Here is a 15,819-nt window from a genome sequence, read left to right as displayed (position 1 = left end):
TTGTGTTTTCAATTTCCTATCCTAGATAGTCTTGCAGAGTGGGTGGGGGAAATCAGAAGGAGAAAAGAGGATAAGGTAGGAGGAAACCCTGTGTGACATCTCCTCCAGCTTTGCCAAAGCCACCACTCTATACCTGACCATGATGGTCAGCATGCTTTCTTAAAGGCGGGGTGGGGGGGAGGAAAGAGGCTGTGTATGTATGAGGCTCTTCTTCCTCTGGTGCGAGCCTGCTTACAAGAGTTGTGTGTGACCACCTGCATGAAAGAAAGTTTGTCTTCTGTGGTGTTTGGAGAAGGTGTCTGTCATGGTACAATAGCTGGTAATCAATCTGTCTGACGTGAGTTGCGAGTAAGTGAAGATTCTAATAATGATGAGCCTGAGGACAAGGAGGTGTAGTGAATAATGAACAGCTCTGTCTGAAAGCAAAAACATGAAAAACAAGTTTAAGACTGGTACATGGTTTAAAAAAACCATCAAAATGGTGGCCATGGTCTGAAATTGTTGCATCCAGAAGGCTGTAAAGTGCCTAATTGGAAGATGAGGTGCTGTTCCTCGAGCTTACGTTAAATTTCACTGGAACACTGCAGCAGGGTGAGGACAGAAATGTGAGCATGAGAGCAAGGTGGTGAATTAAAATGGCAAGAAACCGGAAGCTCGGGGTCATGCTTGTGAACTGAGCGGCGGTGTTCTGCAAAGTGGTCACCCAATCTGCGTTTGGTTTCCTCAGTGTAGAGGAGACCGCATTGTGAGCAGCGAATGCAGTATACTAAATTGAAAGAAGTATAAGTAAATTGCTGCTTCACCTGGAAGGAGTATTTGATTATTAGCCAGGAACAGACTGAAACTGCAAAACCAGTGGCCAGTCACAGGCTCAGCAGGAGACTGCAGTCTCTGAGTCACAGCAGTGGTGGAAGCAGGGCAGTAAACTGATCAAAGTTACTTTTAAATATCGCAAAAGAGCAGCAGATCTGAGACAGAAGTTGGGTCTTATGGTAGAGCCAGTGTAGTGCAGAGCGGGGGTCGTCTTGATGTTGAGAGAAGTCCAGGAATTTGAAGCCAAGTCAAGGAAATAGTGCAGGAGGGAGGGCTTTAGTTTCCTGGATCACTGGGTCTGTTTCTGGCAAAGGTGGGACCTGTACAAGTTGGACGGGTTTTACCTGAACCGGAATGGGACCAACATCTTTGCTGGGAGGTTTGCTACTGCTGTTGGGGGGGGGGGGGGGCGGGGTTAAACTAATTTGGTAGGGGGTGGGATACAGAATGGAGGTACAGTAGGGGGTGATGCACAGTCAAATATAAAACAGAAACTGAGTCTGTCTGGAAAGCAGGGCAAATATAGACTTGTTAAGGCACAAGTGAAAAATGCAAGGCTGGATTGCATCTATTTTAATGCAAGGAGTCTTACTAGTAAGGCAGATGAATTTAGGGCAATGATTAGCACATGGGATAATGATATTACTATCACAGAGACACGGTTGAGAGAGGGACAGGACTGGCAGCTCAATATTCCATGGTATAGAATCTACAGGTGTGAGGGGGGGGGGGGGGTAAAAGAGGAGGTGGCATTGAACTGTTGATCAAGGAGTCAATTACTGCAGTAAGGAGGGATGATATCTTAGAAGATTCCTCAAGTGAGGCCATATGGGTAAAACTTGAAAACAAAAAGGGGGGAATCACCCGGCTGGGAGTGTATTACGGGACTCCAAACAGTCGGAGAGATAGAGGAGCAGATATGTAGAAAAATCTCAGAGAGGTGTACAAATAATAGGGTAATAGGGAATTTTAACTTTCCCAATATCAACTGGGATAGTCTTCGTGCAAAAGGCTTAAAGGGGACGGAATTCTTAAAATGTAGACAGGAGAACTTTTTGAGCCAATACGAAGAAAGTCCTACAAGAGAAGGGGCAGTACTGGACCTAATCCTAGGGAATGAAGCCAGACAAGTGGTAGAAGTGTCAATGGGGGAGCATTTCAGGGATAGTGACCATAACTCTAAGATTTAAGGTAGTTATGGAAAAGGACAAAGATGGACCAGAAATAAAGGTACTGAATTGAGGGAAGGCCGATTTCAATGTGATAAAAACAGGATCTGGTCAAAGTGGACTGGGAGCAGCTACTTGTAGTAAAGTCTACATCAGACCAGTGGGAATCATTCAAAGAGGAAATAGTGAGAGTTCAGAGCCAACATGTACCCGTTAAGGTGAAGGGTAGGACCAACACGTCCAGGGAACTCTGGATGTCAAGGGATATAGAGGATTTGATAAGGGGGGATAAAAGGAAGATTATGGCAAATTCAGAGTGCTGAAAACAGCAGAGACACCAGAGGAGTATAGAAAGTGTGGAGGGGTACTTAAAAAGGTAATTAGGAGAGTGAAGAGGGGAAATGAAAAAACACTGGCAGGCAAGATAAAGGAAAATCCTAAAGCATTTTATAAGCATACTAAGGGCAAGAGGATAACCAGGGAAAGAGTAGGGCCCATTAGGGACCAAAGTGGCAATCTGTGTGTGGAGCCGGAGGACATAGGTGAGGTTTTAAATTATTACTTTTCATCTGTGGTCACTATGGAGAAGGACGATGTATGTGTAGAGATCAGGGAGGGGAATTGTGATATACTTGAACATATTAACATTGAAAGGGAGGAGGTATTAGTTGTTGTAGAGGGTTTAAAAGTGGATAAATCCCCAGGTCCAGATGAGATGTATCCCAGGCTGTTGTGAGGCAAGGGAGGCGATAGCAGTGGCTCGGACACAAATTTTCAAATCCTCTCTGGCCACAGGACAGGTACCAGAGGATTGGAGGACAGCAAATGTGATACCATTATTCAAAAAGGGTAGCAGGGATAAACGAGGTAATTACGGGCCGGTGAGTCTAACATCAGTGATCGGGAAACTATTGGAAAAAGTTCTGAGGGACACAATTAATCTGCACTTGGAGAGGCAGGGGTTAATCAGGGATAGTCAGCATGGCTTTGTCAGGGGGAGATCATGTCTAACTAACTTGATTAAATTTTTCGAGGCGGTGACTAGATGTGTAGATGAGGGTAAAGCAGTTGATGTAGTATACATGGACTTCAGAAAGGCTTTTGATAAGGTTCCTCATGGGAGATTGGTCAAGAAGGTAAGAGCCCATGGGATCCAGGGCAATTTGGCAAATTGGATCCAAAATTGGCTTAGTGGCAGGAGGCAGAGGGTAATGGTTGAGGGTTGTGTTTGCGAGTGGAAGCCTGTGACCAGTGGTGTACCACAGGGATCGGTGCTGGGACCCTTGCTCTTTGTAGTGTATATTAATGATTTAGATGTGAATATAGGAGGTATGATCAGTAAGTTCGCAGATGGCATGAGAATTGGTGGTGTCGTAAATAGTGAGGAGGAAAGCCTTAGATTACGGGATGATATAGATGGGCTCTAAGATGGGCAGAGCAGTGGCAAATGGAATTTAATTCTGAGAAGTGTGAGGTGATGCATTTTGGGAGGACGAACAAGGCAAGGGAATATACAATGGATGGTAGGACCCTAGGAAGTACAGAGGGTTAGAGGGACCTTGATGTACTTGTCCAAAGATCACTGAAGGCAGCAGCATGGGTAGATAAGGTGGTTAGGAAGGCATATGGGATACTTGCCTTTATTAGCCGAGGCATAGAATATAAAAGCAGGGAGGTTATGATGGAGCTGTATAAAATGCTAGTTAGGCGACAGCTGCAGTACTGTGTACAGTTCTAGGCACCACACTATAGGAAGGATGTGATTGCCCTGGAGAGGGTGTAGAGGAGGTTCGCCAGGATGTTGCCTGGGCTGGAGCGTTTCAGCTATGAAGAGAGACTGAAAAGGCTGGGGTTGTTTTCCTTTAAAGCAGAGAAGGCTGAGGGGAGATATGATTGAGGTATACAAAATTATGAGGGGCATTGATAGGTTAGATAGGAAGAAACTTTTTCCCTTAGCGGAGGGGTCAATAACCAGGGGGCATAGATTTAAGGTAAAGGGCAGGAGATTTAGAGGGGATTTGAGGAAAAACTTTTTCACTCGAGGGTGGTTGGAATCTGGAACACTGCCTGAAGAGGTGGTAGAGGCAGGAACCCTCACAACATTTAAGAAGTATTTAGATGAACACTTGAAACGCCATAGCATACAAGGCTACGGGCCAAGTTTTTTAAAATTCATTCATGGGATGTGGGCGACGCTGGCCAGGCCAGCATTTATCGCCCATCCCTAATTGCCCTTGAGAAGGTGGTGGTGAGCTGCCTTCTTGAACCGCTGCAGACCATTTGGGGTAGGTACTCCCACAGTGCTGTTAGGAAGGGAGTTCCAGGATTTTGACCCAGCGACAGTGAAGGAACGTCGATATAGTTCCAAGTCAGGATGGTGTGTGACTTGGAGGGGAACTTGCAGGTGGTGTTCCCATGTATTTGCTGTCCTTGTCCTTCTAGTTGGTAGAGGTTGCGGGTTTGGAAGGTGCTGTCTAAGGAGCCTTGGTGCATTGCTGCAGTGCATCTTGTAGATGGTATACACTGCTGCCACTGTGCGTCGGTGGTGGAGGGAGTGAATGTTTGTAGATGGGGTGCCAATCAAGCAGGCTGCTTTGTCCTGGATGGTGTCCAGCTTCTTGAGTGTTGGAGCTGCACACAGCCAGACAAGTGGAGAGTATTCCATCGCATTTCTGACTTGTGCCTTGTGGACAGGCTTTGGGGAGTCAGGAGGTGAGTTACTCGCCTCAGGATTCCTAGCCTCTGACCTGCTCTTGTAGCCACAGTATTTATATGGCTACTCCAGTTCAGTTTCTGGTCAATGGTAGCCCCTAGGATGTTGATAGTGGGGGATTCAGCGATGGTAATACTGTTGAATGTCAAGGGGAGATGGTTAGATTCTCTCTTGTTGGAGGTGGTCATTGTCTGGCACTTAAGTGGCAAGTAACATTTGTGCCACACATCAGCCCAAGCCTGGATATTGTCCAGGTCGTGCTGCATTTCTACACGCACTGCTTCAGTATCTGAGGAGTCGCGAATGGTGCTGAACATTGTGCAATCATCAGCGAACATCCCCACTTCTGACCTTATGATAGAAGGAAGGTCATTGATGAAGCAGCTGAAGATGGTTGGGCCTAGGACACTACCCTGAGGAACTCCTGCAGTGATGTCCTGGAGCTCAGATGATTGACCTCCAACAACCACAATCAAGTGCTGGAAAATGGGATTAGAATAGTTGGGTGCTTGATGGCCAGCACAGACACAATGGGCTGAAGGGCCTGTTTCGGTGCTGTATTCCTCTGACTCCAAATCCCATTAAAATAGTGGAGAGATTTTAATATGTGTGTCAAGTGTTCATTGCAAATTACAGTGAGTAATAATAAATCTATACAGATTTTAAAATGATTAATAACAAGGTGTTAAAATTTCCTAACAATGTTGTTGAATGTTTGTATTTTATGGTTAAATTTTACCTTTCACTTGGCATAACAGCATTTTCAAGTATATCGTATGTTTTATTTTATTTCATTTATTTTATATTTTATACTAACTCTTAGTCTTTACAAATCTTATTTTTTTAGGACATTGAATTCATGACTGAGGAAGATGAACTTTCTGGATCTACAAATGAACTTCCATCTGCTCTTGAGGGCAATGATAGCTTCAGCCTTGAGATAACAGAACCAGAAGAAAAGGGTGATGGAGATGTCGAACAGTCAGGGCTTTCAAGGTTTGATTAAACTTCACATTGGCTTCAGTACATTTGTGTTTAAGATTACTGCTAATGTAGTTAACTTGACCATATAGTAGGTAGTAATGGGAGCTGTAGATTTCAGGATGACATAGAATGATGAAATGGGCAGAGGCATGGCAGATGGAGTTCAATATTAGAACATAAATAGGAGCAAGAGTAGACCATATGGTTTCTCAAATCTGCTCCACCATTCAATACGATCATGGCTGATCTTCTGCCTCAACTCCATTTTCTCACCTGCTCCCCAGTATCCCTCGATTCCCTGAATGACCAAAAATCTATCTGTCAGTCTTAAATATATTCAATGATGGAGCATCTACAACCCTTTGGGGTAAAGAATTCCGAATATTCATAACCCTTTGAGTGAATTCATAACTAAGGACAATGAGCTTTCTGGATCTACATGTGAACACCTCATTCTTTTAAATGCCAGAGAGTATAGGCCCAATTTACTCAGCCTATCATAATAGGACAACCCTCTCATCCCAGGAACCAATCTAGTGAACCTTCACTGTACGACCTCCAAGGCAAGTACATCCTTCCTTAGAGATGGAGACCAAAACTGTGCACAGTGCTCCAGGTGTGATCTCACTAATCCCTGTACAATTGTAGCAAGACTTCCTCGTTCTTGAACTCCAATCCCCTTGCAATAAAGGCCAGCATGCCATTTGCCTTCCTAATTGCTTGCTGTACCTGTCTGTTAACTTTGTGTTCCTTGTACAAGTACACCCAAGTAGATCATGGCTACCCGACCCAAACCCGAGAGGGCTCTACGACGTGTCGGGTTCAGGTCGGGTCGCTTTTCCGGGTCTGGCATTGGGGCTTGAGACGGATTGGACACAGTGGCAGTGCTGCCTTTTGGTCAGGGAGGGAAATGGAAATGAAAGTAAGCACCATTAATTTCCGGTCGTTGAGCCAGGTTGGCTCGGGCGCGGGAAAAAACCCAAGGACTTGGTCCCGGGTCAGTTCAGGTTCGATGTGGTTGGGTCGGGCCTGGGTCAAGTTTCATTTGTATGCCTGAGCAGGCCTTTACACCCAAGTCCCTCTGAGCATCAACATTTATAAGTTTCATGCCTTTTTAAAAAAAAAAAAAATTCTGCTTTTCTATTCTTACTACCAAAGTAAATAACCTCACGCTTCCCCACATTATGCTCCATCTGCCACCATGTTTCCCACTCCTTAACCTGTCTATATCTCTTTGCAGCCTCTTTGTGTCCTCTTTACAGCTTAAATTCCCATGTGGGCTTTGTATCATCAGCAAAACTATATACATTACTCTCAGTCTGTTCCTCTAAGTTATAAATATAGATTGTAAATAGCTACAGGAGAAATGCCGTGAACAACAGATGCTCTACGTTGCTTTCATTGATCTCACCAAAGCCTTTGACCTCGTCAGCAGACGTGGTCTCTTCAGACTACTAGCAAAGTTCGGATGTCCACCAAAGCTACTAAGTATCATCACCTCTTTCCATGACAATATGAAAGGCACAATTCAGCATAGCGGCGCCTCATCAGACCCCTTTCCTATCCTGAGTGGCATGAAATAGGGCTGTGTTCTCGCACCTACACTGTTTGGGATCATCTTCTCCCTGCTGCTCTCACATGCGTTCAAGTCTTCAGAAGAAGGAATTTTCCTCCACACAAGATCAGGTGGCAGGTTGTTCAACCTTGCCCGTCTTAGAGCGAAGACCAAAGTATGGAAAGTCCTCATCAGGGAACTCCTCTTTACTGATGATGCTGCATTAACATCTCACACTGAAGAGTGTCTGCAGAGACACTTCGACAGGATTGCGGCTGCCTGCAATGAATTTGGCCTAACCATCAGCCTCAAGAAAAGGAACATCATGGGACAGGACGTCAGAAATGCTCCATCCATCAATATTGGCGACCACGCTCTGGAAGTGGTTCAAGAGTTCACCTACCTAGGCTCAACTATCACCAGTAACCTGTCTCTCGATGCAGAAATCAACAAGCGCATGGGAAAGGCTTCCACTGCCATGTCCAGACTGGCCGAGAGTGTGTGGGAAATGGCGCACTGACACGGAACACAAAGGTCCGAGTGTATCAAGCCTGTGTCCTCAGTACCTTGCTCTACAGCAGCAAGGCCTGGACAACGTATGTCAGCCAAGTGCGACGTCTCAATTCATTCCATCTGCGCTGCCTCCGGAGAATCCTTGGCATCAGGTGGCAGGACCGTATCTCCAGCACAGAAGTCCTCGAGGCGGCCAACATCCCCAACATATACACCCTACTGAGCCAGTGGTGCTGGAGATGGCTTGGCCTTGTGAGCTGCATGGAAGATGGCAGGATTCCCAAGGCCACATTGTACAGCGAGCTCGTCACCAGTATCAGACCCACCGGCCGTCCATGTCTCCACTTTAAAGACATGCGCAACTGCGACATGAAGTCCTGTGACATTGATCACAAGTCATGGGAGTCAGTTGGCAGTGATCGCCAGAGCTGGTGGGCAGCCATAAAGGCGGGGCTAAAGTGTGGCGAGTCGAAGAGACTTAGCAGTTGGCAGGAAAAAAGACAGAAGCGCAAGGGGAGAGCCAACTGTGTAACAGCCCCGACAACCAATTTTATCTGTAGCACCTGTGGAAGAGTCTGTCACTCTAGAATTGGCCTTTATAGCCACTCCAGGCGCTGCTTCACAATCCACTGACCACCTCCAGGTGCTTACCCATTGTCTCTTGACAAGGAGGCCAAAGAAGAAATAGCTGAGGTCCCAACATTGATCCTTACGGCACTCCACTAGTGACAGCCTGCCAACTTGAAAATGCCATGTTTATCTCTACTCTTTCCTTCCTGTCCGTTAGCCAATCCCCTATCCATGCAAATATATTACCCCAACTCCATGAGCCCTTATCTTGCGTACGAACCTTTTATGTGGCACCTTTGTCGAGTGTCGTAAAAACCTTTCTGATTCACTAATGTCCTTTTAGGGAAGGAAATCTGCTATCCTTACCTGGTCTGGCCTACGTGTGACACCAGACCCGCGCCAATGTGGTTGACTCTCTTAAATGCCCTCTGAAATGGCCGAGCAAGCCACTCCGTTGTATCAAACTACAAAGTCAACAAGGAATGAAACCAGATGGATCACCCAGCATCGACCTAGGCACCAGAAACGACAACGGCAAACCCAGCCCTGTTGACCCTGCAAAGTCCTTCTTACTAACATCTGGGGGCTTGTGCCAAAGTTGGGAGAGCTGTCCCACTGACCAGTCAAGCAGCAACCTCACATAGTCATACTCACGGAATCATACCTTACAGACAATGTCGCAGACACCGCCATCACCGTCCCTGGGTTTGTCCTGTCCCACCAGCAGGGTAGACCTAGCAGAGATGGCGGCACAGTGGTATACAGTCAGGAGGGAGCTGCCTTGGGAGCTCTCAACCTCAACTCCGGACCCCATGATGTCTCATGGTATCAGGTCAAACATGGGCAAGGAAACCTCCTGCTGATTACCATCTACTCCCCAGCCCCCACCCCCCCCAAGCTGATGGATCAGTACTCCTCCATGTTGAACACCACTTGGAAGAAGCAAGATGGCAAGGGTGCCGAATGTACTCTGGGTGGGGGACTTCAATGTCCATCACCAAGAGTGGCTTAGTAGCACCACTACTGACTGAGCTGGTCGAGTCCAAAAGGATATAGCTGCTAGACTGGGTCTGCGGCAGGTGGTGAGGGAAAAACATACTTGACCTTGTCCTCACCAGTCTGCCTGTCGCAGATGCATCTGTCCATGACAGTATTGGTAGGAGTGACCACGGCACAGTCCTTGTAGAGACGAAGTTCTGTCTTCACATTGAGGATGCTCTCCACCGTGTTGTGTGGCACTTCCACCATGCTAAATTGGATAGACTTTGAACAGACCTAGCAATGCAAAACTGGGCATCCATGAGGCGCTGTGGGCCATCAGCAGCAGCAGAATTGTACTCAACCACAATCCGTAACCTCATGGCCCAGCATATCCCCTACTCTACCATTGCCATCAAGCCAGGGGATCAACCCTGGTTCAATGAAGAGTGCAGGAGGGCATGCCAGGAGCAGCACCAGGCATACCTCAAAATGAGGTGTCAACCTGCTGAAGCTACAACCCAGGAGTACTTGCATGCCAAACAGTGTAAGCAGCATGCGATAGAGCGAAGCAATCCCACAACCAACAGATCAGATGCAAGCTCTGCAGTCCTGCCACATCCAGTTGTGAATGGTGGTGAACAATTAAACAACTAACAGGATGAGGAGGCTCCACAAATATCTCCATTCTCAATGATGGGGGAGCCCAGCACATCAGTGCAAAAGATAAGGCTGAAGCATTTGCAACCATCTTCACCCAGAAGTGCCGAGTGGATGATCCATCTCGGCTTCCTCCTGAAGTCCTCAGCATCACAGATGCCAGTCTTCAGCTAATTCGATTCACTCCACGTGATATCAAGAAACAACTGAAGGCACTGGATACTGCAAAGGCTATAGGCCCTGACAACATTCCGGCAATCGTACTGAAGACATGTGCTCCAGAACTTGCCGTGCCCCTAGCCAAGCTGTTCCAGTACAGCTACAACACTGGTATCTACCCTGCAATGTGGAAAATTGCCCAGGTATGTCCACGCAAAAAGCAGGACAATTCCAATTTCGCCAATTACCGCCCCATCAGTCTACTCTCAATCATCAGTGAAGTGATGGAAGGTCTCATTGACAGTGCTATCAAGTGGCACTTGCTTACCAATAACCTGCTCAGTGACGCTCAATTTGGGTTCCGCCAGGGCCACTCAACGCCTGACCTCATTACAACCTTGGTTCAAACTTGGACAAAAGAGCTGAACTCCAGAGGTGAGGTGAGAGTGACTGCCCTTGACATCAAGGCAGCATGTGACCGGGTCTGGCATCAAGGATCCCTAGCAAAACTGGAGTCATTGGGAATCAGGGGGAAAGTCTCCGCTGGTTAGAGTCATAACTAGCACAAAGGAAGATGTTTGTGGTTGTTGGAGGTCAATCATCTCAGCTCCAGGATATCACTGTAGGAGTTCCTCAGGGGAGTGTCCTAGGCCCAACCATCTTCAGCTGCTTCATCAATGACCTTCCCTCCATCAAAAGACAGAAGTGGGGATGTTTGCTGATGATGTACAATGTTCAGCACCATTTGTAACTCCTCAGATACTGAAGTAGTCTGTATAGAAATGCAGCAAGACCTGGACAATATCCAGGCTTGGGCTGATAAGTGGCAAATAACATTCGCGCCACACAAGTGCCAGGCAATGACCATCTCCAACAAGAGAGAATCTAACCATCTCCCCTTAACATTCAATGGCATTACGATTGCTGAATCCCCCACTATCAACATCCTGGGGGTTACCATTGACCAGAAAGTGAACTGGAATCGCAATATAAATACCGTGGCTACAAGAGCAGGTCAGAGGCTAGGAATCCTGTCGTGAGGATCTCACCTCCTGATTCCCCAAAGCCTGTCCACCATCTACAAGGCACAAGTCAGGAGTGTGATGGAATACTCCTCTACTTGCCTGGATGGGTACAGCTCCAACAACACTCAAGAAGGTCGACACTATCCAGGACAAAGCAGCCCGCTTGATTGGCACCCCATCCATGAACATTCACTCCCTCCACCACCGGCGCACAGTGGCAGCAGTGTGTACCATCTACAAGATGCACTGCAGCAATGCACCAAGGATCCTTAGACAATATCTTCCAAACCCGTGACCTCTACCACCTAGAAGGACAAGGGCAGCAGTTGCATGGGAACACCACCACCTGCAAGTTCCCCTCCAAGCCACACAGCATCCTGACTTGGAACTATATCGCCATTCCTTCACTGTCGCTGGGTCAAAATTCTAGAACTCCCAAACAGCACTGTAAATGTACCTACCCCATATGGACTCACCACCACCTTCTCAAGGGAAATTAGGGATGGGAAATAATCGTTGTCCTAGCCAGCGATGCCCACATCCCATGAATGAATAAAAGAAAAACCTTATTGAATGCCTTTTGGAAAACCAAGTTTACTACATCTATTTGTTCCCCTTTATCTACCCTACTAGTTATGTTATCAAAAAATTCTAATAAGTTTTTCAAACATGATTTCCCTTTCGTAAAACCATGTTGACATTGTCTGATCACACTATGATTTTCTAAGTGCATTATTAATATTTCTTTAATAGATTCAGCATTTTCCCAATGACTGTTGTCAGGCTAACTGGCCTGTAGTTCCCTGTTTTCTCTTTACCTCCTTTTCTTGAATAGCAGTGTTACATTTGCTAACTTCCAATCTGCTGGACTGTTCTAGAATCTAGGGAATTTAAAAAATCATAACCAGTGCATCCACCATCTCTGTGGCTACCTCTTTTAGAACCCTAGGATGTAGGCCATCAGGTCCTTGGGATTTGTCGGATACTTTTTCTTGTCTGCTATTAATTGCCTTAAGTTCCTCACTCTTATTAACCCTTTGGTTACCCTTTACTTCTGGTATATAATTTGTGTCATCTATTCTGAAGACAGACACAAAATATTTGTTCCATGTCTCTGCCATTTCCTCATTCCCCATGATAATTTTTCCTGTCTCTGCCTCTAAGGGATGAACATTTACTTTAGCTACTCCTCTATGTATGTGGAGAAGTGTGAAGCAATACACTTTTGAGAGGACTAATATGGAAAGACATACACTCTTGAGAAGTGTAGATATGTCCAAATACGCCATTCTTTAAAGGTAGCGGGCAAGTTTTTAAGGTGGTTAAAAAAGCATATGGTTTACTTGAGTTTAAAAATAGAGAATTAGAATATAAAAGGAAAAAGGCCTCAGCTGGAATATTGCAGACAATTCTGAGCACCACACTTCAAGAAAAGTGTAAATGTCTTAGAATGGGTACAGAGAAAGTTTACCAGAATGTTACTCGGGATGATGAATTTCAGTTATGAGGAGAGGTTAGAAAAGTTAGGACTGTTCTCCTTGAAATAGAGACGGTTAAGAGGTGTTCAAGATGGTAGGTTTTGAAAGAGTAGATACCTTAAAAACTATTCCCTCGAATGGGTGTATAAATAACCAGAGATCATAGTTTAAAATCATTGGCAAAAAATCTAGTTGGGAGATGAGAATTTTTTTCACTGAGTTGTCGGGATCTGGAACGCTCGATCTGAAAAGCTGGTGTAAGTTAATTCCATAAATAATTTTAAAAGGGAGGTGGAGAGGTACTTGAGGATGAGGAACTGTCAAGGTTACGGGAAAAAAGCAGGGGTGTGGGACTAAGCCTGACTGTTTTCTTAAAGAACTAACAAAGGCATGAAGTACTTCGTAAGTTTGTATGATTCTATTGTATTTTTAAAAGGCAAAGCATGAAATGATTTGGAAGTTCAAAATTCTTTGCCGATTTTTTTTTTTTCAGGCTTCTAGTAGTTTCAACTTTGGTTTCAGGTAACAACCAAATGGAGAAAAAAAAATCTGAAGTAACATTGACCTCAACCCAACTTTGCTTTCTTTGATTTTGGTATTTATAGGGAGCTACAATTAATTGCAATTGTTTATTTAAAGCAGAGACTAAGTGAGCAGCTAACACCACAACTAGGGTCCAAACAAAAGAATAAACTATAGAAACTCAGCTCTTTCAGTCTATCTGGGTATCTAATTTGCTTTAGACTGGGAAACTAATCTTGTGGCCCTCCTCTGAACATTTTCCAAAGCCTCAATATTACCCTCCATCTGAGGGGAACAAAACTGGATACCATTCCAATTGAGGAGTAACCAAGGTATTCTACAAGGACAAAATTGTATGAAGCACCCTATGTGGTCCAGCTATAACTTCACAGTATTGATCATAAACCTCCTTTAGAAAGCTGTGCAGTAGAACACAGAGATCTCTTTCTTTCGCCACCTGCTATTGTCAGCTGTTCTCTCAGCTCCCTTCTTCACAATCCAATTTCAACATGATCAGCCTGAGGGTGTAGATCTACCAATGGGTGCCTTATGTTGCAAGTCTCTCACATCTCTAGCTATCCTGCACATTCTTCAATGGAATAGGAACACTGACTGTCCATCTACCCTTTATTCTACTGCCAATTGCCTGATGATTTCTCTTATAAATTAAGCTTGCCAGAGACTGGAACAGGGACTAAGTGGCTATGAGACTGAAGCAGGAGCTGACAATTCAAGCTAAGCAATCCGAGACTGGAAGAGGGAGTAGCAAGTCCCTGACTGGAGCAGAATTGAGAGGGCCTGCAGTCCCAAGAGACAGCTGCTAGATTTATTTTATTTTATTAATTGCATTTTATAATGTAAAATTTACAATATGATGTTTGTTACTTTCTTGCAGCTTCGCTGAAGGGGACAGGGATGGTCTTCATGTCTCACCTCCTCCCTCGCCTTTCTTTTCTGCAATACTTGCAGCCTTTCAACCTAAAGCATGTGATGATGCAGAAGAGGCATGGCGCACCCACCTCAATCAACTCATGTCTGATTCTGACGGTTCATGTGCAGTCCATACTTTTCATGTGTTCTCTTCCCTGTTTCAGGTGAGAATCCATCTTGATTTGTTTACATTTTTCCAAAGTACTATACTTTATATCGTATCTGAATAGATATATTCAAGGAGATTATTTCCAATTTTGTGACATGTTATGAATAGATAGCAAAACTTTCAGTTTTGCTACGATCTTAAATGGTGATTAAAATTAATTATTTATCTATAATTTTGTATCAGTCCTTCCTTCATTGAAAACTAAATGGTTTACTTTTTCTGCATGTTCCTTAAATTTTTTTTTTAACAGTATTACTTCTTTTGGTATTTTTTGGCCAGAATTTTATCCTTGGCGGACAGGAGCCATTCACTGACTGAAAAGTCAGTGGCGAACCCGCCTCCGCCTAGCCTGGGGATCTGATCTGCATTTTGCGGCCCCCAAGCCTTTAATTGGTCTGAAGCGGGACTTCCACCTCATTGAGGCAGGAATTACTGCCAATCAGCGGACCGGCAGCTCTCTGTCCCAGCAGCGTCACTGGGAGCGGTGGCCACTGCTAGGACTACAACCCTTCCATCAGAAGGAAGATGTCAGGGAACCCCGGAAGTAAGGTATATTATTTGGGGCCTCACCAAGGGTGATTGGTCGGGCCCAGGCAAGGCAAGGGTGGTCGATTGGGGTAGTGTTGGGGGTTGTTGGGGCAGTGGGGGCGGCCCTCCGTCAGGCACAGGGTGCCTGACTATGAGGGCCCCCCCACCAGCTCGTCTGAAAGCCACCTGCTTTTGTCAGGCGGCTTCTCCTGGGCCTGGACCACCCGACCGGCCACGGGTAAAATCCCCATGGCAGCGGGCGGAGGCCCTTCAATGGCCGTTAACTGGCCACTGGTCTCCACTGTTTCTTGAGCTCCTGATTTGCCTTGTCAGGGACATCCACATCTTATGAGGCAAATGTTATTAGGAGCAGAACCAGGGATGCAGACTCAACACACCAGTAGGCCCTGCTCCAGTGGCTCAGATTGCGAACTTGCGTGTCTATGGAGTTTGGTACAGCCAATGAGGTATGATGTAGTGGATTCACATGGGTGGTTGCAGGTTCCACCAGTGGGGCCAAGACCGGACTATTGGCCTGGACCTGATGGATGTTCTTTTTAAAGAAAACACTGATAGACCTCCTAATATAAGGGGCAAAGAAGAATTGGTCCTTGGGCCTCATCATGAGTTGCCGGCACTGGTCGTTGATTGTAAAACGGACACACCAAGTTCTACTCTATAAATCTTTGCACTTTAATCCTTTCTTTAAGGTCCCTTTTTATTCCTGTTTGCCCTATCCTCTTGTGTCTTTTTCACCTCCCAATTAAAAGGCAGGCAAGCTGCTTACATGTTTCTCCAATGCTGTCCTCTAATTATCTCCTGGGATCGCCATAAGAGTGGCTGAAGATGTTTTCTTCAATCTCTGTGAGGAAGCACCTGGCCATCCCAGAAAAGCACAAATTACCATGTTGAGTGAACAACCTACCTGGAATGTGTGATCCTACTCTCATGTGCTATGTCATACTTCCACTCTTATATTTCAGTTCTAAATAAAATTAAAACATAATTAATGGAGAAAGCCAACTGTCAACTTTTAAGGATGGAAATACAATT

General features: G+C 45.5%; 1 protein-coding gene across 5 annotated transcripts in view; it reads left to right on the top strand.

Moving 5' to 3' along the window:
* Positions 1-15,819, top strand: part of LOC137371258 (protein furry homolog) — a 532,970-nt gene that overhangs the window by 473,814 nt on the left and 43,337 nt on the right. For all 5 annotated transcript variants that reach the window (XM_068033517.1, XM_068033516.1, XM_068033514.1 and 2 more), the window contains 2 exons: positions 5,543-5,691; positions 14,035-14,233. In XM_068033517.1, the coding sequence (XP_067889618.1) occupies positions 5,543-5,691; positions 14,035-14,233 (348 nt within the window). The remainder of the gene's footprint in view (positions 1-5,542; positions 5,692-14,034; positions 14,234-15,819) is intronic.

The sequence above is a fragment of the Heterodontus francisci genome, chromosome 6 (assembly GCF_036365525.1).
Source record: "Heterodontus francisci isolate sHetFra1 chromosome 6, sHetFra1.hap1, whole genome shotgun sequence".
Classification (NCBI taxonomy): domain Eukaryota; kingdom Metazoa; phylum Chordata; class Chondrichthyes; order Heterodontiformes; family Heterodontidae; genus Heterodontus; species Heterodontus francisci.
This window is presented reverse-complemented; position numbering and strand designations above follow the sequence as displayed.